The following is a 25,547-nucleotide window of genomic DNA, read 5'->3' as shown; positions in this document are numbered from 1 at the left end:
TATAAAGAAGCCAATATGAACAGATGTGTATTCTGGCAATACTCCAAAATGTAGAAATGTCTGTTACCTGCAAGATATTTACTACTAAGCAGATGCTTCCATTATATATTAACCAAGTAACAGCAATGCAAATTGCTAATGTCAACCAGCTACAATTTCAAGTCATTCTAAGTTATTTCAGGCTTCAATTTCAGAGATTTCTTGACATTCACAGACTTGAATCTAATGACCGAAGTAGAAAATGGTCACTATGTAAAATTCTTTTAAGAGATTTGTTAATGTCACCATCATTAATTTAATGTAAATGGTGGTAAAATGAGGTGACCAAACAATTTTATGAAAATAATGACCTTTCTATGTTCGGAAATCATTTACCACAGTGACATTTAACAACCTGACAGAGGCATGAGCCTCACAAAAAAAGCAACTTTCAAAGACATCGTAGCAATTCTCTGGAGATATCAAGGACATTCAACATTTCGTTTTTGATTATTTGGAACAAAAGGAACAGGTTTAACAGAATTTAATGATGCTCTCCAGATTTTGAAAGGAACAATAATAAACTAGTGGACTATTAATATAATTATTTCATTAACGAATCTATGGAAACAAAGTAAGCATGTTCTATTTAGAAATATCAGTATTTGGGAAGCCAATTCTTCATTTCCTGTGACTACAACAACCAGTTTATTCCAGTGAAGACCTCTGCAGTTGGTTAAAGTGAGATTGCATTACCCATCAATAAACCTCCTTTGAATCAATCTTCTGCAGGATTTTGTCCCCTGTGCTCTGTGATCTTACTCCTACTAATTATTGAGCAAACATTCAAACAGCTGAGCATAACAGGATGGTGTGAGACATTCTAGATTGATTTACCTTGATTTTACATTCTTCTTGATATCAGGTTCTTCCATGGTCTTTCCTCCTACCCTGTCCTTCATCCCTGATTCCTGAAGAAGGGTCCTACCTGAAATGTCGACTTCTACACCTCCTGATGCTGCCTGCCTTGCTGTGTCCTTCCAGGCTCCTGCCTGTCTACTTTAGATTCCAGCATTTACAGTTGTTTTTGTCTCGAACCCTGTCTCTCACCCCAGATCCAAGACCCTCCAAGATATCTAAGCTCACGTAATTCTGAGGTTGAGTGCATCTCTGATTTTAATAGTTTAATTACTTGTAGCTATATCCTCAACTGCTTGAGCTGTAAACTTTGTGATTCCTTTCCTAACCACACCCACCTCCATTGCATGACCTCTCTTGCCTCCTGTAAGAACTTCTTCTATTTCTAACTTTTGACCGAGATTTTGGCCATTTACCCAAAATTGCTTCATGCAAACTCTTTTACCCAAACTCTTTACAACATTACCATGGCATATCTTGAGGTGTGTTATTAAGGCAGCATTTAAGTGCAGGTTATTTTTGTACTTTCACAATAAAAAAAATGGAAAGGTTTGAGAAATTTTGCTTTCTTTATACCGTAAGTATAGTGGCTTGTATAATTTTAAATTGTTTGCAATGTCTGTAGAAAATCCTGAGCACTTAAGAGGCTTCTGACAACATAACCTTTGCATCAATAGGGTCCTTCTAGTAACTCCTTTCCCACAAGAGTTTGAAGACATGGTGGGAAAACACTCAGGGCTGCAGTGAAAAGGATAGCAAATACAAAGGAGCATGCTTATTGAAATATATAAAACTCTCAACAGACTCTATAGGCTAGGACAATATACTGGACTTTTAAGAAACTGCAGCAGATATGTGGATGACTAACACTGCTCCCACAGCATTGTCCGTTGCAGTCAATGCCACTGTATTCTTCAACTTCTGAAAATCTGCTTTTATCCTGCTTCTCAGGGCGGCACGGTGGCTCAGTGGTTAACATTGCTGCCTCACAGCACCAGGTTCCCAGGTTTGATCCCAGCCTTGGGCGACTGTCTGTGTGGAGTTTGCACAAACTCCCTGTGTCCGCGTGAGTTTCCTCGAGGTGCTCTGGTTTCCTCCCACAGTCCAAAGATGTGCAAGTCAGGTGAATTGGGCATGCTAAGTTGACCACAGTGTTAGGTGCATTAGTCAGAGGGAAATGGGTCTGGGTGGGTTACTCTCCGGAGAGTTGGTGTGTTGGGCTGAAGGGCCTATGTCCATACTGTAGGGAATTTAATCTAATCATTCGAGCTGCTACAAGTGATAAAATCAACATCAGTCAGTCTGTTGATGTCAGATTTGCTAAAGGAAACAATTCTTCAAATTTTCGATCAAAATGTGGAAACAGCAAGCCTGCGTTTCAGATTTCACACATTCCCTCATGTCCCAATGCATTTGGCAGGCTACATTAGATTAATCTACTGCCCTCATGAACAACAACAGCTTCTACTCCATTAAAATACATCTGGTTCATGATCATCAGCAACACTTCATGCAGATCTATGCCTTTTTCCCTGGAGACTGCCAAGATGCTATTATATTGTGCCAGTCCTTTTTCCCAGACTTGGCCAGTCTCCACTGCCTAATCCTAGCCCTTGCAAAATTAGTGAGAAGTTGGCTATTTAGAAATCACTGACACTTGGCTTATAATTTCTCGCAGGAACACAGGTTCAATGGCTCTACAATTTGATCCTTGGTTTGAATAAAGTTGCAGTTGCATCAATATCTTCCTACGATACTGCTCACAATAGAGTTTGCTACATAATTCTGCCCTGCATTGGGAGAAGCACAGGAAGCCACCTTTAGCTTGATGGCCAACAGTGCAGTGATGGCATAGATGATGATAGTTACCTGCAGCCAGAACTCTTCAACAGCATCTCATTGAAGACAGCTTCAGTTGAACAAATCCTATTTTTCTACATTAACAGTTATGACCACCATTTCTACCAATACTCAAGTGGTTTGCATCCAAACAGATGTCAGCTATATTATTTGTATTATATAACATGTTCTGATTATAATACTGCCCAATATTTGTGTCTGCCTAGGCTTTTAGGCTGATCTGGAGGACAGAAAGCTAGTTGAAGTTCCTATTCACTAGGTCTGGCACCTTGTTCAAGGTGAAGGAATTAGTCAAGGACAAAGCCTGCTAGACATCAGTCTGAATGTCTTTGAACAATCCTGTTGGAAGAGGCCGGGTGTAGCTTCATTATTCGTTGAGGTAACTACAACCTCCATGGATAACTGCAGAGCATCAATAACCTGCAACAGGGCTCTACATAAGTTGATAGCGAGCCCCCTTACACTTGCTGAGATGCTACACCAGGATCCCCATTAGGCAATCTAACATATTTAGTAACTGGTTGATATACAGAAATCATTATTTTTTAAAGGCTCAAATTCTGAAGTCAACCTCAGCCAACAGAATGAACATATGAATTGGCTTGAGTGAGTTTGTTTTCCTGGGGTGTCATTTCCATGATATTACCTAGTAGGTTTGCTTGCTGAGCTGGAATGTTTGTTGACAGATTTTTCGTCACCATACTAGGTAATATCATCATACAGCCTCCAGATGAAGCACTGGTTGTATAGCCCACTTTCTATTTATTGTTGAGGTTTCCTTGGGTTGGTGATGTCATTTCCTATGGTGACGTCATTTCCCGTAGTGATGACATTTCCTGTTCTTTTTCTCAGGAGTGGTAATTGGGATCTAGGTCAATGTGTTTGCTGATAGAGTTCCAGTTGGAATGCCATGCCTCTAGGAATTATCATGCATGACTCTGTTTAGCTTATCCTAGGATGGATGTGGTGTCCTGCCTCATCTGTATGTAAAGATACTAGTGAGAGTGGGTCATGTCGTTTTTGTGGCTAGTTGATGTTCATGTATCCTTGTGGCTAGTTTTCTGCCTGTTTGTCCAATGTAGTGTTTGTTGCAGTTCTTACAATGTTATTTTGTAAATGACATTAATTTTGTTTGTTGTTTGTATACGGGTCTTTCAAGTTCATTAGCTGCTATTTTGGTGTTTTGGTGGGTTTGTGGCTACCATGATGCCAACAGGTCTGAGTAGACTGGCAGTCACATCTGAGATGTTTTTGATGTAGGGCAGAGTGGCTAGGGTTTCTGGAACGTGTGTTGTCTGCTTGTTTGGGTTTGTTGCCAAGAAATCGGTGGACTGTGTTCATTGTGTACCCCTTCTTTTTGAATATATTATTTTTCCATCTATGTTTTCCCCTGATCACTTATGTTCAGTGCCTTATCCAGTGAAAATGCATTGGCTAACTCACTTGCTATGATCTTCCTCAGTAATCTCTCTGCCCTGTTTGTTATGAAATTCGGCCAAGGTAGTGTGGAAACTCCACGAAATAAATATTGGGCAAGTCTGGGAGACATCTGTCAAAGTTACAACTGTAGTGTTCAGGATTAAAAAAAAACTCTGAGGAGATTCAACAGCAGGTAGGGCTACTAAGGTTAGGCAGGCAGTCCTATATGCTGCAGTAAATGCAAGATGTCTACTGGGCTTAGAAACAGGGTAAAGCATGAGGGCACTCATATAGCAGCAGGAACAGCAAAGAAATGTGCCACAGGTTATCATGTTGAATGTGTGACTGAGTTAAATAACAAGAGACAACAAGGAAGGACGCTCATACATCTTGTTGTGCTTGGCTTCCAGCCTAATCATGCCAATGCTGTGCATCCTATCTCTGGCAGCTAAACTGTAGTAGTGCCCTCCGCTGGTTGCCATGTTGCTAGCAATGTCTTCCATTGCATGGGTGCATGTAAACTGAGACAAGTTCTTGCACCCTGCAAGTCTTTCCGTGTTGTGAGCATTTTCTGAAGGAAGTATTGATATATTCTAGTATTCAGCTCTGAAAGTCCGAGTTGATTTAAACCTGATGTTTACCTCCCAATTGCCTTCATCAGCTCTGTCATTCTCTTTGATAAATTCTCCTCAGATGCTGCTTGACCTGCTGTGCTTTTCCAGCACCACACTCTCAACATTGTTCCATACCAAGCACCAAACCATATTTGTAAAAGCAAGACTGCTCTCATGATTTTTTTAAAAAATGTGCTGGAAAAACAAAGTTAACATTTTTTGTTTGGTATGACTCTTCTTTGGAATAAGAATCAAAATGTTAACTCTGTTTCTCTTTCCACAGATACTGCCAAACTTGCTGAGTTTCGTCAGCACTTTATGTTTTTGTTTCAGATGTCCAGCATCTGTGGTAAATTTGCATTTATTTGATTGTTCTCATAATGACCTCATGAAAATAATTTCTAGACCACTTCACTTTTATAATAATGTAACTTTATTAATGACACTCACTAGGCAAGAATATTAACAAAACAAAAACAGCTATTCAAAACAAAAAAACACAAACTCTTTAAAGATTATTACAAAATTATGGTAAAACAACTTGAATAATCTTCCTCCCTAACAACATTGAGTTGTGCCTACACCACATGGACTGCTGCCATTCAAGCTAATTGCTCTCCACCACCTGCTGAAGGGCAATTAAGGATGAGTAATAAGTGCTGGACAACCTGCGATGCCCATCCTATGAATGATTTTTTTAAAATCTTCAATCATAAATAAACTTTATTTTTAGCATAAGCACAATGCCGTATAGGTTTAATATTTAGTTGTGGTGACACCACTACAAAGACTTAGACCAAGAGTAATCCATAAATACACAAAGGCAAAACTCCAGCTTGGGCCTATCAACTTGAATATTTGAAAACCACTCCAAGTATCATCATAAAGTTCACAATCGACCATTGTTCAGGGCAGTTGGATGGCTTGAATCAACAGAGATATCACTTTGGCATTCAGAAAGTCTCTCTGATTTCCTGTGACAGATTAACTCACACAATCGGCCAACAGGTTAGACCCACTGTGGCTGAGCAGATAATCTTCAGGAGATGAGTCGGAATGGGTTGGCCACAAGCAAGGGGCTTTTATATGAGGATCGAAGGAGCCACACCTGATTCACCTGGTTTTTAGTGGACCCCATTAGGCCACTTCCGGCAGAATATAAGCTGGCACCTGTCATGCATGTTTCATCCATTCTTCCTCGAATGGTATCGACATTGGTATCCTACAACAGAACCACCAACTTTCATATATAAACAACTACTCACCTCTTTCAGGCAAAGCATTTACCCATTTAAAGTCAAATCAGGCTAGAACATAAGTGCAAATGCCCCAGTCTTTTACCAGCCATTTGACTATCTTGGCCAGTTGATGATTACCAAGCATCATCCAATTATTTCATATTGCTAAAAACACTGGAACTGTTTAAAATGTTGGCAGCCTCAGTCAAAAGGTTTCATCACAAGCAGCAACCATCTAAGAAAAATGATGTAGATAATATGAGTAAGACAATCTTACCTTATGCTGTATAAAACAGTTCCATTTTTAAAAATGCGAAGCAGTTTGTTGTCCGTTGTCACTTCATGAAAGTTGGCGCCCTTTTCATTTGCAAAGAACAAATCAGGCTTCCAGATGGAATCCAGCATGGAAGGATCCAAGTCTAAGGAATCATCTGGGTACTCACTGTAGGCTAATCGTGGATCATTCCATGTCTGTCGCAGGAAAATATTCACTCTGTAGTCCTAAACAAATATGAAATTAATTTAAAATTGTGTTCATTCATTAGGATTTTCATTTCCACTTAAAAATTAAATATATGGAAATTCAAATTTAATTGAATGCAAAAGCTCTGTGCAATCTAGGTTCCACAACAATGCAATAATTATCTTTATTTTACACACCCTCTTTCTGATTTTTTTGCAACACTGAACTTCTGAGTACATTTTTGAATAATTTAAGCTCAGTAAGTGTAGTATTTTAACTTAACTCAAAAAAAGGACAACTGCTGCATTGAAGGAACTATTTGCAACACTAAACTCAAATTGATTCATTTTATAATTTTGTGACTTCACTCCAATTCACAGCAACAGCATCATGAATAGTGAAAATTTAATACTCATGCTTTAATGCATTAGGTGCAGCCTTGAAATGCAATGTAGAAAATAATCTGATTTTATACCAACTTTTATGGACCGTTCACTCAGTGTTTGCTTCTAATGTTACTATTGATCTACTAAATGTTTGTATTTGAATTGTTTGCCAATTGAGAAGGAAAGACCCCACTCTAACTTACAAGCTTAGACTGAAGGCCAAGTGAGGGAGTGGAGATCTGTCAAGTAATATATTTCTACAAATGCACAGTAGTTTTGTTAATTGGAGGGGAACCAGATCTCTTTCATTTGCTAGTTTTATTTGACTCTCTTTTAGATCGACCCTCCCTGTTTTCTGCAGCCATGTTGAATGTGTAATAATATTTTTCCTTTATCATGTACCTGTACTCTTTGAAAATAGTGTCACCATCATTAGAAATAGGGTGGCACAGTGGCTCAGTGGTTAGCACTGTTGCCTCGCAGCACCAAGGACTCAGGTTCAATTCCAGCCTTGGACGATGTTCTCCCCATGTCTGCGTGGGTTTCCTTCGGGTGCTCAGGTTTCCTCCCACAGTCCAAAGATGTGCAGGTTAGGTGAATTGCCTGTGCTAAACTGCCCATAGTGATAGGTGCATGAGTAGGGGAATGGGTCTGGGTGGGTTACTCTTCAGAGGGTCGGTGTGGACTTGTTGGGCCAATTGGCCTGTTTTCGCACTGTAGGGAATCTAATCTAATCATGCAGTTCAATGTTGTAATGCAGTGCAATTTACAGCCATTCTTTTTCCTAACACTTGGTGTCTTAGCATTGAATTTCCATGTGTAACATGAACGAAATTTAGATTCACATTAATACCATGCAGGACTGTACAGTTTTGGTTCCAAATAGATTATATAAAACTTTTTACAAATGTTGATCAATTTCTAATGTGAGAGTGATTCATAAAATAATGATGCCAATAAGGTGGTTCATAAGATTTGCTCAGAATAATAATGAGTGTAGTTCAAAAATTATTTGAATTGCATAGACATTTTGTGGTATTTTGTTGTTAATATACTATAGGAATTAAATTACTCTTAAATATAGTTGTTAATGTATGGAAATTGATTAAACTATAATTGTAAAACAAAACACATTTGTGGCTTTGCGCCAGTTCTATGAACTCGATGATAATTCATTTGTTGTGATTTCACTTCTATTTGATAGCACAGTCTCAATGGAATTGGCTCTACTTTGAGACTACTGTGTTAACCAGTCTTTGAGTGAACAATATTAGACCATGACTTTTGTTCAGAGTTCAGGTAAATGGATCGCATGACTCAAGTAAACATCTCATGTAAAGTCCTTACAGACGAAATGCTATCTTTTGATTAAAGACATCATGACTTGCTTGCCTTCATTTCAGGAGTTCTGCTCAACATTGTTAATAAAGAGATTATTTTTGCTCTGGTCCCTGCACAGAACCCTTAGGATGTAATAATTACAAATAGGTTAAACTATTGAGCCCTCATGCTTAACAAAACTATCAATATCGGCTTTTTTAAAACTCTGTTGCATTTTCAAGCATTCATTTAAGCTATAAATATTATAAAGTCATTGTACATTTGATTGTACAGTGCTTAAGGGAGGAGAATATTGATGGCACTTATGTTTTTGTTAATTCATTTATATTATGTTGATTCAAGTTAAATGATTAGAACTGTTTTTAATTCTTTTTGTTTTTCGGTCTGAGGATGCCATGACCCATTTAAATAATTTTATGTAAACAATGAGTTTAAATACATTCCCTGACATATAATCATCTTTATTGGACAACTTGTAATTTTCGATCCATCATTCTAGTGCTCATGTATATTAAATGCAAATTGTACTCCCTATTATGTTCAACATAGCTTAAATCCCAATAAAACCCAAACTACTTTACTGAAATGATAATATCATGCAAATTTAGAGATGTTCTACTGTTTTTTGTATTTTAATTAGATTTGATTAGGTTGGATTATTCAAGACATGATAATTTTAAAGTTAATTAAATACTTGGTTTTAGTCAAATTTGCAGTCTTATTGTATAATTCCATCTACACCACCATAGCACACACATTTACTGCATAATACCATGCTAATAAAACTATGATTAATGCAGAAATAGCCGACTAGTTACAGTATATAGGTTTGACTAAGATACTCGATTTACATTAAACAATATCTTTTATAATTTGTTTTCCCTTCCATTTTATCTCCTTACACCTCTTTGCTCAAAGTAGACCACTTCCAAAGAAATATCAATCCACAGGCAATGTTCAGCAATCTGGTGCCATTTATCACACCACAGTGCAGAAATTAAGCAAGCCAGCTATTTGAAACTTTCTTCTTAATTTATTAAAAAGCGGGCGTTGCAGTGGGTCGGACTCTGGACTTCCATCTTCATACCACCAAACCACTCTAACAAACCTAGAATAAAGATTGTTACTTTTCTTTTTTTTGAAAAAAAGAGGCAAGTGTAGATTTGAAATCCCCTACATTTAGCCCAGCTCATTTTAATAGCTTGCACAGGTTATAAAATTGCTGAGTCCAATGCATTTATTTCCTCTCAACACATGGGTCAGCAGCTTAAGCTTTAACTTTTTCAGATCTAAATTGGGACAATATAACTGGCTTCATGGAAAGTCTGGTGCTCTTTGTGGTTCAGTGGTAGTTCACTACCTCTGGACTTGGAGGCCTGAGTTCAAATCCCAACTGCTCCAGAGCTGTGTAATGATATCTCAAATTAGAAAATATTTATATCTGGCTTATGGAAACTATTAACTATCAGAGGCACAACTAGGAGACTGAGGCACAAGTCTAAACACTGGGTTACATACATGACTTGAGAGTCAATAGTGCTTTAAGTGGCTTTCCAACAGAAAGTGATAAAATTTCCTAAATTGAAAGAAAAAGTATGAACTTAAAAGGTAAGTTAAATTAGATAGAGAGCAGTAAAGTTAAAGTGAGTAAAATGCATGTTCAAAAATGTAGATGAGAGTGGGTAAATAACTGATTAGAAGACAGTTGAGAAAAAAAAGTGATTTTGCTTGAATTGTTTTGTATGTTTTTAAAATCAATTCTTTGAATGCCATTTAAGTAGAACTGTAACATCCCTCCCCTCACCTCCTAATCTAGAATTTTCCAGAAATTTAGGTTAAATAATCACACTGAAACAAATGAAAACTTTTGAATGAGTAGAACAATATTGCTAGGGCTGAAAATGGCAATGTTACACTTAGAGATTTTTCAAGAATACAGTGGTCCATTGAAGTATGTGTGTACATATTTCATGTGTGTAAAACAAGTGTAATTGTAATCAAATCAGCATGCTGGATTTGCATATGCACTGTGCATAGTTTATTCTCAGCTCTTACATTTGAGCATATTTCTGTACACTGAGATTTTTCTTGAATTTTAGGTTGCTCTCACTTAACATATGTTATGTCTCTGGATTATTCCACGCAGCAACATCCACCTCCATCTCCTCCAACTAAGTTCAAATTCTAAGGTAGTAACAATCCCTGTTTATGTTTCACTAAACTGCTCAGAGTCAGAATTGATCCCTTAACTGACAATCAAAGCTGCCTGATCTGTCTTACCAGGTGTTCATTCAAGGTATTACACAGTGGTGACAGTCTAATTCGGGATTAGATGTGTTTAATACTGCATGTCCCATCTGCTTCATGCCGGCTGCTAATGGACTGTTTTACAGGCACATATGTGGCATGAATATATTTTAAAAAGCGGTCCAACTTCAAGTAAGAACAAACAAAAACAAGGCTATCACTCAAAAGATTAGCAGCTCTCATGTATAAGCGAATAAATTATTGAATTTTGAGTTTGAGTATTATGCCAATTTTGAATTCAATGTCCTTTATAATTTGAACTGAATTATTCAACTCCAATACAATAATCTCAGTAACTCAGATCTTTCTTTTAATTTGTTCTCGCTGGCTATACTCATTCTGCAAAAATGGAGCTATGTCCCTTCTGAGACATGAATGAAGTTCAAGAAACAGAAACCAAAATCTCTCAAGTGTGTTGCCATTGTGGTGATGAGGAAACTTGGAATGTTGAAATGTGCTTGGCTGTTGCAGATAGAAGCTGAGAAGAGTTCTTGATAATTGATTTCCACGTCAAAATGTGATGTGCAGAATGGGACAACTGGATGTACAGTCCTTCATTCCTTCATGTCTTTAATATATTATATTGTTATGTATAGTTCTTTGTGACTTGTTGGATAAAGAAATTAATTTAATCTTTTATTTGATGTGTAAAATTAGTAGTCTGAGTACTGCAGGAATCTCTCTTTACTTCTGGGACCTAGGTTTTGAATCAAGCCCTGACTGATGTAACAACAGTATCATCTCTCAACTAACTAGAGGAGTCTACTTAAGCTACATTTAGACAGTCTCATCTTAATGCCCAGAGGGTATTAGACTGCAGTGTTAAATCCTCACACTTCAGCATTAATTGGATGAACTGACAAGCTCTCTCAGATAAGCAATGAAGAAAACCAATGTATGAGGTGAAAAATATATTTACAGCAGTAAACTTCTGAGGCTGGGATTACGTTTACTAATGCGACAGAGCGCAGTCGGATTAATTCTGCATCTGCTAATGCTATATCTGATCTGGAACTGCTTGATGCTAACACTTGTGCGGAACAAGGGAAATATTTCCTTCTTCAGTGTTCAAACACATGGAGTAAATCCAGCAAGTGCACTACACAGAGCATGAAACCAATAGGAAAGATGACAGTGAAATAAAAACCTTCAACTATTAATTCATAAATCTTTTACAGGCATATGTTCCAGATTCTCTAAAATGTGAACTTAAAGTAAATAGTTTTATAAAGTGGAAGTTATCAGTTGTAAATTGTAGTTGCAAAACTAATTAGCAGGAAAAGAATGAAATACTAATTATTTTATTCTTGCATACCTCAATCATGATTGTCATTGTATTCCTGGCTTAGTTTGCAAAGTATGGAAAATGACAAAAGGTAAATGGTAAAATGAAAAATATCTAATTAAATTCACCTGGGATCAATGTTTCATATAAATTTCTTCATCATACTAATCTCACAATGTGACTTTTGATTATGTGGCAGTATCAGATATAACTTGCGATTATTAGCCATATAAATTTAACTGTCTATTAATGACATAATGATAATAGACCAGTATTCTGAAAGACCTAATAGTTAATTACATCATGAGATTTGATGGTGCATTGTCAGCAATTTGAGACCTAGCAGTTAATGGTTATCCAGGATTTGGCTGGTAGTTAGTAGCAGTAGTGACATTTGATTGTCAATTATTGGCAGTGTGAAATCTGATGCTGGATAAGAACAGTGTGTGATTTGACTGTTTTATTTCATTTTGAGAGCTGAGCTGTTAATTATTGGGAATATATCCACACCTCCTATAGAGGTCTATTAATTTATCCAATACAGGAGTTTATAGATTCCTACTGGGAACTGATTTGTCGACTTAAATGTGAGTAATCACACCTTAAATAAAGACAAAGAGTTTATTGACCATATGCTGGGAGACCTGAGATTGCCTGAAATCAGTGAAGTTCTTAAATTGGTATGTACAAGGGGTTGAGCAATAAAGAAAATCACATCTTAACAGACTGCTTCTTGATTTGTGAAATCTACCTTAAATAGCCAGCATACCTAAAGCAGCGGCACCTTTGCTATTGACTTTTGAAGTAAAATAGTAAGCATTAAATGTCAAGTAGAGGCAATTGCCCATCATGCAATTAGTGGTAACTGAGATTTTTAATGTCTGTTAGTAACATTTGATAATTGATTAGAGAGCTGATTTGAAGTTATAGTTATTAATGACTTTGTGATTTTTGTGTTAGCTCATGACTGTTTTTGACTGTTAATGAAGTGTACTGTGACCTTTAATTGACTTAATGATAATATGCCATTTAACTGTCAATGAGTGAAAAGTTTGAAGTCAGTGTCTTAGCAGTATGAGATTTGAACTTTTAGTGTTAACTGATATCCTAAGCCAGGGATTCCCAATATTCTTTTCACATTGGGACCCAGTTTCAAGGCTGGAAAATTCTTGTGACCATTCAGTGAGGCCTGTAAGATAATGTTCCCGACCTGATGACCCCAATATTTTGGCCCATGACCCTATTTGAGGTCAAAAAAATGCTGTCCTAATCCTCGGAGTAACACAAATTCATCGTGTCAGAGATTTACACACCTTGGTATGGGAATAAGGAGTCCAGTACAATTCTTGGGTTCTCTCCTGCAATACTGCCCGAGACAGTTGGCACTAGGTTTACCTGTAGCTTGACACAGGATCCAAAAATGTACATCCTTGAATTACTGGCCCTTGATACTTTAATGGTGTTTGAGATTTGAGAACTAGATCGGGTAAATTTAGAAGAGATGTTTCCAATGACTGGGGAGTCCAGGACCAGAGATAACAGTCTAAAGATACAGGGTAGGCAATTGGAACTGAAATAAGGAGAAATTTCTTTTCCCAGAGAATGGTGAACCCATGGAACTCCCTGCCACACAAAACATTTTCAAGGAGTTAGATATAGTTCTAATGATTGAAAGGATCAAAGGGTATGGGAGAAGGTAGGAACAGGGAACTGAGTTGGATGTGATCATATTGAATGGTGGAGCATTTAAGACCACTAAGTCTTAAATTTCTGGTTCATTGTCCTTTCATCCTTTCCTGCTGATTTCATCAACTGAATTAATTCTGCATTGATAGTTCTCCAGATCTTACATTCACATAAGCCATTGTCTAATTTATGCAAAACTAGCCAAGTTCAAATGCTAAAATTATGTCCCCTTTCTCTGGTTTCCCCAGGGTCCCACTGTCAGAATGTAGAGTGTTCTTTGTCTTACTTTCAATTATCTACAAACCATTTAATCAGGTTCCCCCTAATCTCCTCATTTCCAAGGAATATAATTCATGTTTACACAGGTAAATCCTTTTAGTCTAGTAAGTGTCAGCAGATTTTCTACAAAACCAATATATTCCTCCTAGACTGGATGGCCAAAACAGCTCTGGTAAGAGTTGCCTTTCTTTCCTGTGCCTGTTGTGATGAAGTGCAGCATTACCGATTTAGATTATTCCTTGCACAGCGAGTGAGTTGTCAATGATTACTGGCCTGCACTTTCTCATTGAAATGACAGTGAAGCAATTAGTGTTCGACATCATTACCCTGTGAAGCTAACAGCAACTTCTAGTGTCTATTTGCAAATATATGCAGAAATCTTGAAATTGCTGACAGCCAGTTATCTTTCGAAAATACTGAACTGACAAGAACTTTGCCTTTTAAGCTGTAATATTGCTGTTAAAAAGTTCTGAAAAGTTTGCGCCTTTTTAATGAGATACTGTTGTGTTGTAATGCCATGCTATTTCCTGATTACTCCAAAATGATCTCTCTATTGCTGAAAATTTGTGTAAATTTAAAGTTTTCCATTTCAAGAAAAATTCCAAAGTGTTTGGCTGAAATAATAACATCCTTTTAATAAGTTTATTTCTGCTATTTCAGCTTCTAGGCATTTGTGTGTTCCCTATTTATTCTACTCGCTGCAACATTTAACTTTTAAAAAAGCATAGTTAATCAGCGAAACTTGCTTTCTAGTTTACACTGAGAATGAATGTAATTGGTTGCTGACATTACTTAGTAACATCATGGTAGCTAAATGCCTGGATATCTTTTAGACGCACTGCCAGATTTAAATTAAATTCGGGAGAAGTGGAAATCTTCAGCAGAGATCGTTAAGGGTCTAATTTTAATAGATTCAAAATTCATCTATTTACAGTGTTAAAATTAGATCTTGGATCTTTTTGAGAGCATCCTTTTGAAATTGGAGTTACATGCCAGATCCAACATTTGGGCCGATCTACCCAGAAATCAACTTGATCGTTTAATAATGCCAAGAGAACTGCCAGTTGGACTTGACTACAGCATTTTCTATTGCCTCTTGGGGATATTAATTGCTGAAAAGTGAATATTTTTCCCAGAACATTGGCCTGGACTTTCCCCAAGCCAAGCAGCCATTATTTCAGTGTAGATGAGAATTGTGCATGGCCATCCTGTGGCATATCCTGAAAGAATGATCCAGGGAACTGAGTTTTCCACCAGGCAATTCCACTGTGCCGGGAACCCTCTATATGCCTCCATTTAAATCCGAGAATTCAGAGGGCTCTGACAAAATGAAGAAAGCCTGTCATACATAAACATTAATGTATTAAACAGTTAACCTAACTCCTGATTAACTACTCAATTGGCCTCATAATGACCTCACATATCCCCAATTACACCTCATCCCAGTCCACTTACAACCCAGTCCTCCCAACCTCTTCCCCTTCCCCCAGACCTTACTCGATCCACAACTCAACCCCACCAACCTCCACCTGGCACCCTGTTTACCTCACAACATTATTTCACAAATTTGGCATTCTACTCCTGGCACCCCACCTCTTATTCAACTGACATCCTACTCCTACTCATGTGGCTTCCCACCCCTGGCATTCTAGCCCCTCCTCAGTTGGAACTATGTTTTAGCACTCTAATACATGTGGCACATTTTTGTTTTGTGGCACCTTATACATGTGGCACACTATTTATCTGGCAAATGTTCCATTTACAAACCAAGTATCCTGTACCTGGATCACTACCCTGTCTCCAGCTGGTTCTCTGCTTACATGGTATACTGCCATTCAACTCCCAGCACTGCACTAACTTGGCATTCTACCCCGGTACCCATCTGGCAACCTACTCTCCCTGCATTCTAATATCACTGAGCCTATATATTTAACATTTGACAGTAGCAGTCAGAATGACTGATCAGGCCTTCAGATTTCAGAATATGAAGGGCTTATGCCTGAAACATCAATTCTCCTGCTCCTTGGATGCTGCCTGACCTGCTGTGCTTTTCCAGCACCTCATTGTCGACCCATTGTTTAGCAGTCTAGTTGCAAATAGTGAATGTTGTGAGCTAAAACTTTTCATCACTGCATGTATTACTGTGGTTCCTTTGACTGACAGAATTATGAAAACTCTAAGGGACTACTGACAAGTATTAAGTCCAACATCTGAAACATGGACAAAGTTCATGAAAATTGCTGATACTTTTTCAGCTGCCAACAGAGGTTAAACACTGTATTCTAAAACTCAAGGGTCACTATGATAATGGAGATTCTAAGTTCTCAACAAATTCTTTCTGGCAGCATGCTATTAAAACTATTTGCATGAATTATTTGTCAACAAGTGCAAAATGAAAGGACAGTGAGCAGTAACTCACTACTTTTGATTATTAATATTATTACTAAAATGTTTTGTTTTTGTAAGTTTAACGCATCAACTGGACATTTTGACAACACTTTGATGCCCTCAGACAGAAAAAAATCTTGATTATGTTTGTCAAAAGTCACAAACTTGGAGTCTCCTGGCCAGGGGATTTTCACTTGTATGTTCACCATCTTATGATATTCGAGCTGCCAGCCAACGTAATGGACCAGAGCTGACAAACAGAGATGAGAAAACCCTAAATTTTACCCAAAAGTGTAAGAAGGAAAAGGCAAGGAAAATGAGTTATCATTCATGAATAATATGAACGTAATATTTCATAATAGCTGAATACTGTCTTCCAACTTATTAAAAATCCAAGTGTGAATGTCGGGAAATGCAGATATTTCTGCAGGCATAGCTTTGAAACACAGGGTAATATATTCAGTCATATATGAATAATTATGGAATCACTTTGGTAAGTTTTATTTGGATATGTGTTGTTATCCCTATCATGTAAATAACATTGCACTTGATCTGATTTAACAATGAACAGAATTACAGAAACATTTTATTGAAACTCTGACTTTCTATTCCTTTTAGTCATATTGAGTTTTGCTATCCAATAAATCACTTGAATTTACAAAAAAAGGAACATGATATGTTAGCAATTCTAGACAGATGGTGCTTTCAGTATGTTAGCAAAATCAAGATCTACAATTTAGTATCATTGAGGCCATTAGATCCATTGTGCATGCACCAAAAAAGCTATTTAATAAGTTCTTTCCACTTGAGTTTTCTTCATAACTCTGCAATAATTTCCTTTTCGGGTATACATCTGATCTACTTTGAATATTATATAAATATTATACTTTAAGCAGAAAGCAAAAAATATTAATCTTATTTTAATGTCTGATCACATAATATTGTTCATTTGGAAATATTTCAGTTTATTGTAACAGTGTGGCACTCATCACTGAAGGCAATTGCTAAATTTGTGTTTTCATAAAATCATAGAATGCATGGAAACAGGCCATTTGGCCCAACAGGTCCACCCTCCAAAGAGTAACCCACCCAGACCCATTCCACTACCCTATTACTCTACATTTTGCCGGACTAATGCAAGTAACCTACACATCCCTGAACACTATCAGCAATTTAGCATGGTCAATTCACCTAACCTGCACATCTTTGGACTGTGGGGGGGAAACTGGAGCAGCTGAAGGAAACCCACACAGACACGGGGAGAATGTGAAAACTCCACTTAGACAATTGCCCGAGGCTGGGCGCTGTGCTGCCCTTTTTTTAAAACAAGTTTTATAACCTTCCAACCTATTCTTTATTTAGGATTGCTTTTTGAAATGCTAAAGTAAACTACACAGAATGTCAGGTAGACAGTTTGGTTTGCTGATGATAATTATTTTTGGAACAACGTATAAATTTCTGCTCATTAACCTGCCATTTATTATTGTTTCTTGCCTCAATGCTTCCCAAATCAGTTATTCATCATAACTAAAAATAACCCATTTTCCATAAGGTAAGGAATTAGAAGGGGCAGTCAGCACAGATTGGTAAACTATGGAACATGCTTGACTAATTTAATTAAATTTTTCAAGTGAGTGAATATGTGTGGAGCCAAAATGACACATAATGTTTTGTCATACTTGAGTATTTAGAAAGTGCTTGATGAAGTACCACGTAAGAGATTTCTTGTAAATTTAAGGACATAAAACAAATAATATCAAAATATTTTATTTTTATGATAGTAAGGGGAATGTGAAACTGTAAAGAACATTACATTGGACAAGAGGAGACTTTAGATTTAACACAGAAATGAAAATAGATGGGTCAAGTATACAGTTCAACGTCACCAAGTGTGAAGTAGTCCAGTTTGAGAAAAATGACAGAGAATTGAAATGGTAAAATTGTTGTTGGAGTGAAAGGTTAGTGAGACTAAAGGGTGCAGATAAGCAAACTCTTAAAAGTAAGAGTGAAGGGGAAAACAACCATTCATGGTCAAATATGATTCTGGATCTATGCATGTGTGCAAATAAGGTAAGAAGTACCTTTACAGGACATTGGTTAGACTACAGTTTCAATTCTCTGTGCAACCTTGGTTTCCCTATGTAGAAGCATAGGATAGTATAGCACAATGTGATCACTTGGTCTACCGTGCTCGTGTTCATTCTTTGAGAGAGCTATGCAATTATTGCTACTCCTCAGTTCTGTCTCCATAGCCCTGTATTTCCCTTTGCAAGGATTTATCCAATTTTCTTTTGAAAATGACTGCCACCACTATCCTTTAAGGCAGTGCATCCCAGAACTCACTGCATTTTAAAATATCATAATGGCTCTAGTTTTTTTGCCTATTACTTGTGTACCCTAGTTACCAAACCTTTTGCCACTGGATTGTTTTCAGTATTGATCACATTAAAACCCTTTTTAATGTTAAGCACCTCCAACAGCATCTCTGAACCTTTCAGTTTTGAGGAGGGCATTAACACTATTTTCAATCTCTCCTTAGAACGTAAGGAGCTTACTTCTAATACAAATCCTATATTACTGAGGAACGCCATTCAGGTCATGTATGGAGTGACCCTCAATCCTGTCTTAATCCTGGAAATCAAGCTGAAGCTACATAGCAGACCACTAGAAGCTGTTTCCCAGTGCACCCCAACTGAAACATGGAACATTTGCACCACTTCAAGGCTTAAAGCGAAATGCAACAGCTCTTAACTCCTCATGATCTGGAAGTGCACTGACAAAGGAAATTCCTCTGTACAAATTTCTAGAATTCCTCCCTCTCTTTTCCCATTACTCAGTTACTACTATCCCAGTTCATGTTGTGGAGGTGCCGATGTTGGACTGGGGAAGACAAAGTTAGAAGTCACATGACACCAGGTTATAGTCCAACAGGTTTATTTGAAAATATTAGCTTTTGGTGCTCTGCTCCTTCATCAGGTGCTAGTGAATTGGGCCAGATGGACTACATCCCAGAGTTCAAAGGAAGATAGCTGAAGAGATAGTGCAGGTGATAGTGGTGGTCTTTCAGGAATTGCTAGAATGAGGGAGGGTCCCAGAGGTCAAGAAAATCGCTAACATGACAACCCTGTTTGAAAAGGGAGTAAGGCAAAAGACAGAAAATTACAGAATGATCATCCTAACCTCAGTCATGGGTAAGATCCTGGAATCTGTTGTGAAGGATGAGATTTTGGAATACTTGGAAGTGTATGGTAAAATCGGGCAAAGTCAGCATAGTTTTATCAAGGGAAGGTCATACCTGAAGGAGAAAGTGAGGACTGCAGATGCTGGAGATCAGAGCTGAAAATGTGTTGCTGGAAAAGCGCAGCAGGTCAGGCAGCATCCAAGGAACAGGAGAATCGACATTTCGGGCATAAGCCCTTCTTCAGGAATGAAGAAAGTGTGTCCAGCAGGCTAAGATAAAAGGTAGGGAGTAGGGAGGAAGGTCATACCTGACAAATCTGCTAGAATTCTTTGAGGAAATAGTGAGCAGGCTAGACCAAGGAGAGCCAGTGGATGTTATCTACCTGGACTTCAAGAAGCCCTTTGACAAGGTGTCACATAGGAGGCCACTGAGTAAGATAAGGGCCCATTGTGTTAGAGGCAAAGTACTAGCATGGATAGAAGCATGGCTGTCTGGCAGAAAGAGGAGATAAAAGGGTGGTGACTGGTGATAAATGGTGTTCCGCAAGGCTCAGTGTTTGGGACCACAACTTTTTATTTTATATATTAACGATCTCGATGAAGGAACTGAGGGCCTGCTGGCTAAATTTGCAAATGATACAAAGATAGGTAGATGGATAGGTAGCATTGAGGAGGCAGGGAGGCTGCAGAAGGATTTGGACAGGTTGTGAGAGTGGGCAAAGAAGTAGCAGATCAAGTATAAAATTGGAAAGTGTGAGGTCATTCATTTTGGTAGGAAGAATAGAGGCATGTTTTCCAAATGGGGAAATGGCGGCAAATTGGTGGCATGGTGGCTCAGTGCTTAGCACCGCTGCCTCACGGCGCGAGGGACCCAAGTTCGATTCCAGCCTTGGGCGGCTGTCTGTGTGGAGTTTGCACATTCTCCCTGTGTCTGCGTAGGTTTCCTCCGGGTGCTCCGGATTCCTCCCACAATCCAAAGATGTGTGGGTCAGGTGAATTGGCCATGCTTAATTGTCCATAGTGTTAGGTTCATTAGTCAGCGGGAAATGGGTCTGGGTGGGTTACTCTTCGGAGGGTTGGTGTGAACTTGTTGGGCTGAAGAGCGTGTTTCCACACTGTAGGGAATCTAATCTTAAAATCCGTAAATCTGAAGTGCAAAGAGACTTGGGACTTGTAGCCCAGGGTTCTATCAAAGTAAACCTGCAGATTGAGTCAGTAGTTAGGAAGGCAAATGCAATGATGACATTTGAGAGGAGCTGATTATAAAAACAGGGATGTACTTCTGAGGCTCTGGTCAGACCACATTTTGAGTATTGTGTGCAGGTTTGGGCCCCATATCTCAGGAAGGATGTACTGGCTCTGGAGCGTGTTCAGTGGAGGTTCACAAGAATGGTCCCAGGAATGAAAAACTTAACATATGAGGAACTTTTGAGGACCTTAGGTCTATACTCAATGGAGTTTAGAAGGATGAGGGGGGATCTAATTGAAATATACAGAATACTGAATGGCCTGGACAAAGTAGATGTCGGGAAGATGTTTCCATTGGTAGGAGAGACTAAGATCCGAGGGTACAGCCTTAGAGTAAAGGGAAAATCTTTTAGAACAGAGATATAAAGAGAAACCTCTTCAGCCAGAGAGTGGCGAATGTATGGAATTCATTGCCACAGAAGGCTGTGGAGGCCAGGTCGTTGCTTATATTTAAGACGGAGATAAACAGGTTCTTGAGTATCAAGGGGATCAAGGGTTACAGAGAGAAAGAAGGAGAATGGGGTTGGGAAACTTATCAGTCATGATTGAATGGAAAGCAGATTCGATGGGCTGAATGGCTTAATTTCTGCTCCGATGTCTTACGGTCTTATGGTCTCATGGACATCTGGCTTTACCCCAGCTCTTATTGTGATAGTTGAAGTTCCCCATTTTACTCCCCTGTAATTCTTACATCTTTCTACAGTTTACCTGCAAATTGGTTCCTCAGTCTCCTTCCCAGTCTGTGATCTACAGTATACACACTGTGGTGTTATAATTCCTCTATTACTATTTGTTCTAAAACCAATAGAGTCTGTCTTTGACCTTTTACCAGTAGCCCTTTCCAAAACCACATACTTTCATCAATAAACTTTCCTCTTTTTTCCTGCTTATCCTTCCTGAATAGCCATAATAAAAGCAGCCAAAACTATGGAGAGTGGACCAATGTGAATTCAATAGGACAATAACAGAGTTGAAAGAATATATTATCATCAAATGAGCCTAAGGCAAAAACAAGAGCAATCATGAAGATAGTGGAAAGCATTGAATAGAAATGTTCAAAGATAATTTATGTTCATTGATGCATCAGGGATAAAGAGTTAAAGGGATGGATTTTACTGGGGGAGAGGATACGATCTTGAGGGGGAGTGGTACCCCTAATGGACAGGAAGGACCCTTGCAAAAGTGGTACCTTCACTTTCTGTTCAGCAGCAACCCACACAGTCAAAGCAACTAGGCAGGGCAAAAAATTGCATTGGAGACAGATTGAGGCCCTTAAGTGGCAATAAATTGCCATTTAATGGTCTCAAAGGGCGGGAAGGCTGCCTGATGCCTTACCTGTCTTCTGTAATATGGGGAACAAAGTGAGTGTGACTGAGAAGGTGTCAAGCTGGCCACTCGCTTTATTTGATGAGCCATTGCACTCCAACACCTTCAAATATAGCAGTAGGTGGCTGTGACAATCCACCATAAACTCAGGGGCTCATTTCCAATGAACAATGGCAGAGAGTTGAAAAAGTACTTTCACGCAAAGATCTACCAGAGGGCCAAGTGTCTATTGAAGATGTCAGTGACAATGTCCAAAAAAAAATGAACATTTGAAAAAAGAAAATTTTAAATGGAATAAAAAGGATTATTGTAGACATTGGAATCAGGGCAAATATGGACATGATGAAGTGAATGGCCTCCTTCATCCCATGACTATAGTTTAAATTTAATTAAGTTTGTAAAGTCAGTTCTTGACTTTAAGGGCTTTAATCTCCTGCTTTGCTGTCTGTGATATGGCCCATAGATTACTTTGCTTACTGCCTTACTGCATATGTATGGCTGGAGATTGCGCTGATTTACTGGGAAATGTAAGCTGCAGTCAGGAAAGGGAGAGGTCCACACCACAGAAGTCACCAGGTCTTTGTGGGCAGCCTTCTTTGAGACCAATGGCAAGCACCATTTCTTCACTGCTGACTTCGATCTGTGCCATTCTTTCATTCAGGTTTCATTGATTTGTCAAAAATGTGCCTCACTCCAGTTGTGGGGGCTGGAGACACATTTCACATTCTACGCTTTTACACCTCAGAACTGCAATTGTGATGCCCTAATCTCAGTAGGATCCTGATTTATATTTTTAAGCAGAAAACCAATGGACATTGAGCTCATTTCAGGACACAAACATGTATTAGTTAGACTGCATGGAATCATCCAGAGATAAAATTGTCAAACCATTCACCCATTGTGGTCTGTGCTAAATGAACTATCCAACTAGGAGAAAGTGAGGACTGCAGATGCTGGAGATCAGAGCTGAAAATGTGTTGCTGGAAAAGCGCAGCAGGTCATGCAGCATCCAAGGAGCAGGAGAATTGACGTTTCGGGCATGAGCCCTTCTTCAGGAATGAGGAAAGTGTGCCAAGCAGGCTAAGATAAAAGGTAGGGAGGAGGGACTTGGGGGAGGGGCGTTGGAAATGCGATAGGTGGAAGGAGGTTAAGGTGAGGGTGATAGGTTGGAGTGGGGGTGGGGACGGAGAGGTCAGGAAGAAGATTGCAGGTTAGGAAGGTGGTGCTGAGTTCGAGGGTTGGGACTGAGACAAGGTGGGGGGAGGGGAAATGAGGAAACTGGAGAAATCTGAGTTCATCCCTTGTGGTTGGAGGGTTCCTAGGCGGAAGATGAGGCGCTCTTCCTCCAGCCGTCGTGTTGCTATGGTCTGGCGATGGAGGAGTCGAAGGACCTGCATGGGGCCTTCCACCTTCCACTTTACCAACACCTTCCACCCCGACCTCAAATTTACCTGGACCATCTCAGACTCCTCCCTCGCCTTCCTAGACCTCTCCATTTCTATCTTGGGCGACCGAATCAACACGGACATTTACTATAAATCGACCGACTCTCACAGCTACCTAGACTACACTTCCTCGCATCCTGCCCCCTGTAAAAACGCCATCCAATATTCCCAATTCCTTCGTATCCGCCACATCTGCTCCCAGGAGGACCAGTTCCAATACCGAACAACCCAGATGGCCTCCTTCTTCAAAGACTGCAATTTCCCCCAGACGAGATCGACGATGCTCTCCACTGTATCTCCTCCACTCCCTGCTCCTCCGCCCTTGAGCCCCACCCCTCCAATCGACAGAACCCCACTGGTCCTCACCTACCACCCCACCAACCTCCATATACATCGTATCATCCGTCATCATTTCCGCCACCTCCAAACGGACCCCACCACCAGGGATATATTTCCCTCCCCTCCCCTATCAGTGTTCCTAAAATACCACTCCCTCCATGACTCCCTCGTCAGGTCCACACCCCCCCACCAACCCAACCTCCACTCCCGGCACCTTCCCCTGCAACCGCAAGAAATGCAAAACTTGCGCCCATACCTCCCCCCTTACTTCCCTCCAAGGCCCCAAGGGATCCTTCCATATCCGTCACAAATTCATCTGCACCTCCACCCACATCATTTACTGCATCCACTGCACCCGATGTGGCCTCCTCTATATTGGGGAGACAGGTTGCCTACTTGCGGAACATTTCAGAGAACACCTCTGGGACACCCAGACCAACCAACCCAACCACCCTGTGGCTCAACACTTCAACTCCCCCTCCCACTCCACCAAGGACATGCAGATCCTTGGACTCCTCCATCGCCAGACCATAGCAACACGACAGCTGGAGGAAGAGCGCCTCATCTTCCGCCTAGGAACCCTCCAACCACAAGGGTTGAACTCAGATTTCTCAAGTTTCCTCATTTCCCCTCCCCCCACCTTGTCTCAGTCCCAACCCTCGAACTCAGCACCACCTTCCTAACCTGCAATCTTCTTCCTGACTTCTCCGCCCCCACCCCCACTCCGGCCTATCACCCTCACCTTAACCTCCTTCCACCTATCGCATGTCCAACGCCCCTCTCCCAAGTCCCTCCTCCCTACCTTTTATCTTAGCCTGCTTGGCACACTTTCCTCATTCCTGAAGAAGGGCTCATGCCCGAAACGTCGATTCTCCTGCTCCTTGGATGCTGCCTGACCTGCTGCGCTTTTCCAGCAACACATTTTCAGAACTATCTAACTAACCTTACTTGTCTGCTCCTCCCCCATAGCTCTGAATTTCTTGTTCCTTTCAAGCAGTCATCAAAATTCTTCTTGAACGCTACTACGAAATCTGCTGCTACCACACTTTCTGGAAGTGCTTACCAGACCTTAACAACTCACTGTGTTTGTAAAATTAAATCTCCTCATTTCCCTTCAGCTCTTTAACCTCTGGTCCTCTGTTTATGGGTCCACACATAGTAGAAACAGATTGTCCTGGTTCAAGACCCCTATCATGACACTGGTATGGAATATTGACACAGCATGGCTACCTCTGATGGGACTGGTGTGCGTCATTTCAGTCACATGACTGCCTCTCATCATCAGAAGCAACCTACTGTCTAAAGAGGTGCAATGATTAAAGTCACCAAACAGTGTGTTCACCATTAATGAGGTAAAAATAACAGCTTGTAAACATCCCATTTATTTAATGCCCTTTTTTTATTTAATTAAAAATGTGTGGATGAATATTTTCTTTCATTTCTTTTATTAGTCATGTTTTGAAACAAATGTGTTGGCTATGTAATGAGACTGGATTTCTCAATTTCACCATTCTGCAAAAATGCACTGTCACTGCTGGAAGGACCATTGAGAAAAGACTCCATTTAAAAAAAATGACATGCAGCAAGTAAAAGCATCATGAAAAAATAACTTCAACCCAATTAATATTTTGACTGCTTTCAAGTTTAATCATGCAGCCTCTGTGCATGAGACTTGCAATGAATGAATTGTTCAAGTGTTATCTAAAGCAGCTAGTACACAATAAAAATGCATCTGGTATACAGCCAGCATCCGTGCACAGACATTGAGAGCCATCTTGTAACTTAAATGTCACGGCAGAGTTTCCCAGGTACCACATTATCCGTCATCATTTTTAGAAATGAGCTC

General features: G+C 39.5%; 1 protein-coding gene across 6 annotated transcripts in view; it reads right to left on the bottom strand.

Annotated features, from left to right (window-relative positions):
- Positions 1-25,547, bottom strand: part of glra2 (glycine receptor, alpha 2) — a 191,360-nt gene that overhangs the window by 96,162 nt on the left and 69,651 nt on the right. For all 6 annotated transcript variants that reach the window (XM_043700568.2, XM_043700570.2, XM_043700569.2 and 3 more), the window contains one exon: positions 6,306-6,529. In XM_043700568.2, coding sequence (XP_043556503.1) covers positions 6,306-6,529 — 224 coding nt within the window. The remainder of the gene's footprint in view (positions 1-6,305; positions 6,530-25,547) is intronic.

The sequence above is a fragment of the Chiloscyllium plagiosum genome, unplaced genomic scaffold (assembly GCF_037043375.1).
Source record: "Chiloscyllium plagiosum isolate Xiang-an unplaced genomic scaffold, Cpla_swu_hap1 HiC_scaffold_12, whole genome shotgun sequence".
NCBI lineage: Eukaryota > Metazoa > Chordata > Chondrichthyes > Orectolobiformes > Hemiscylliidae > Chiloscyllium > Chiloscyllium plagiosum.
This window is presented reverse-complemented; position numbering and strand designations above follow the sequence as displayed.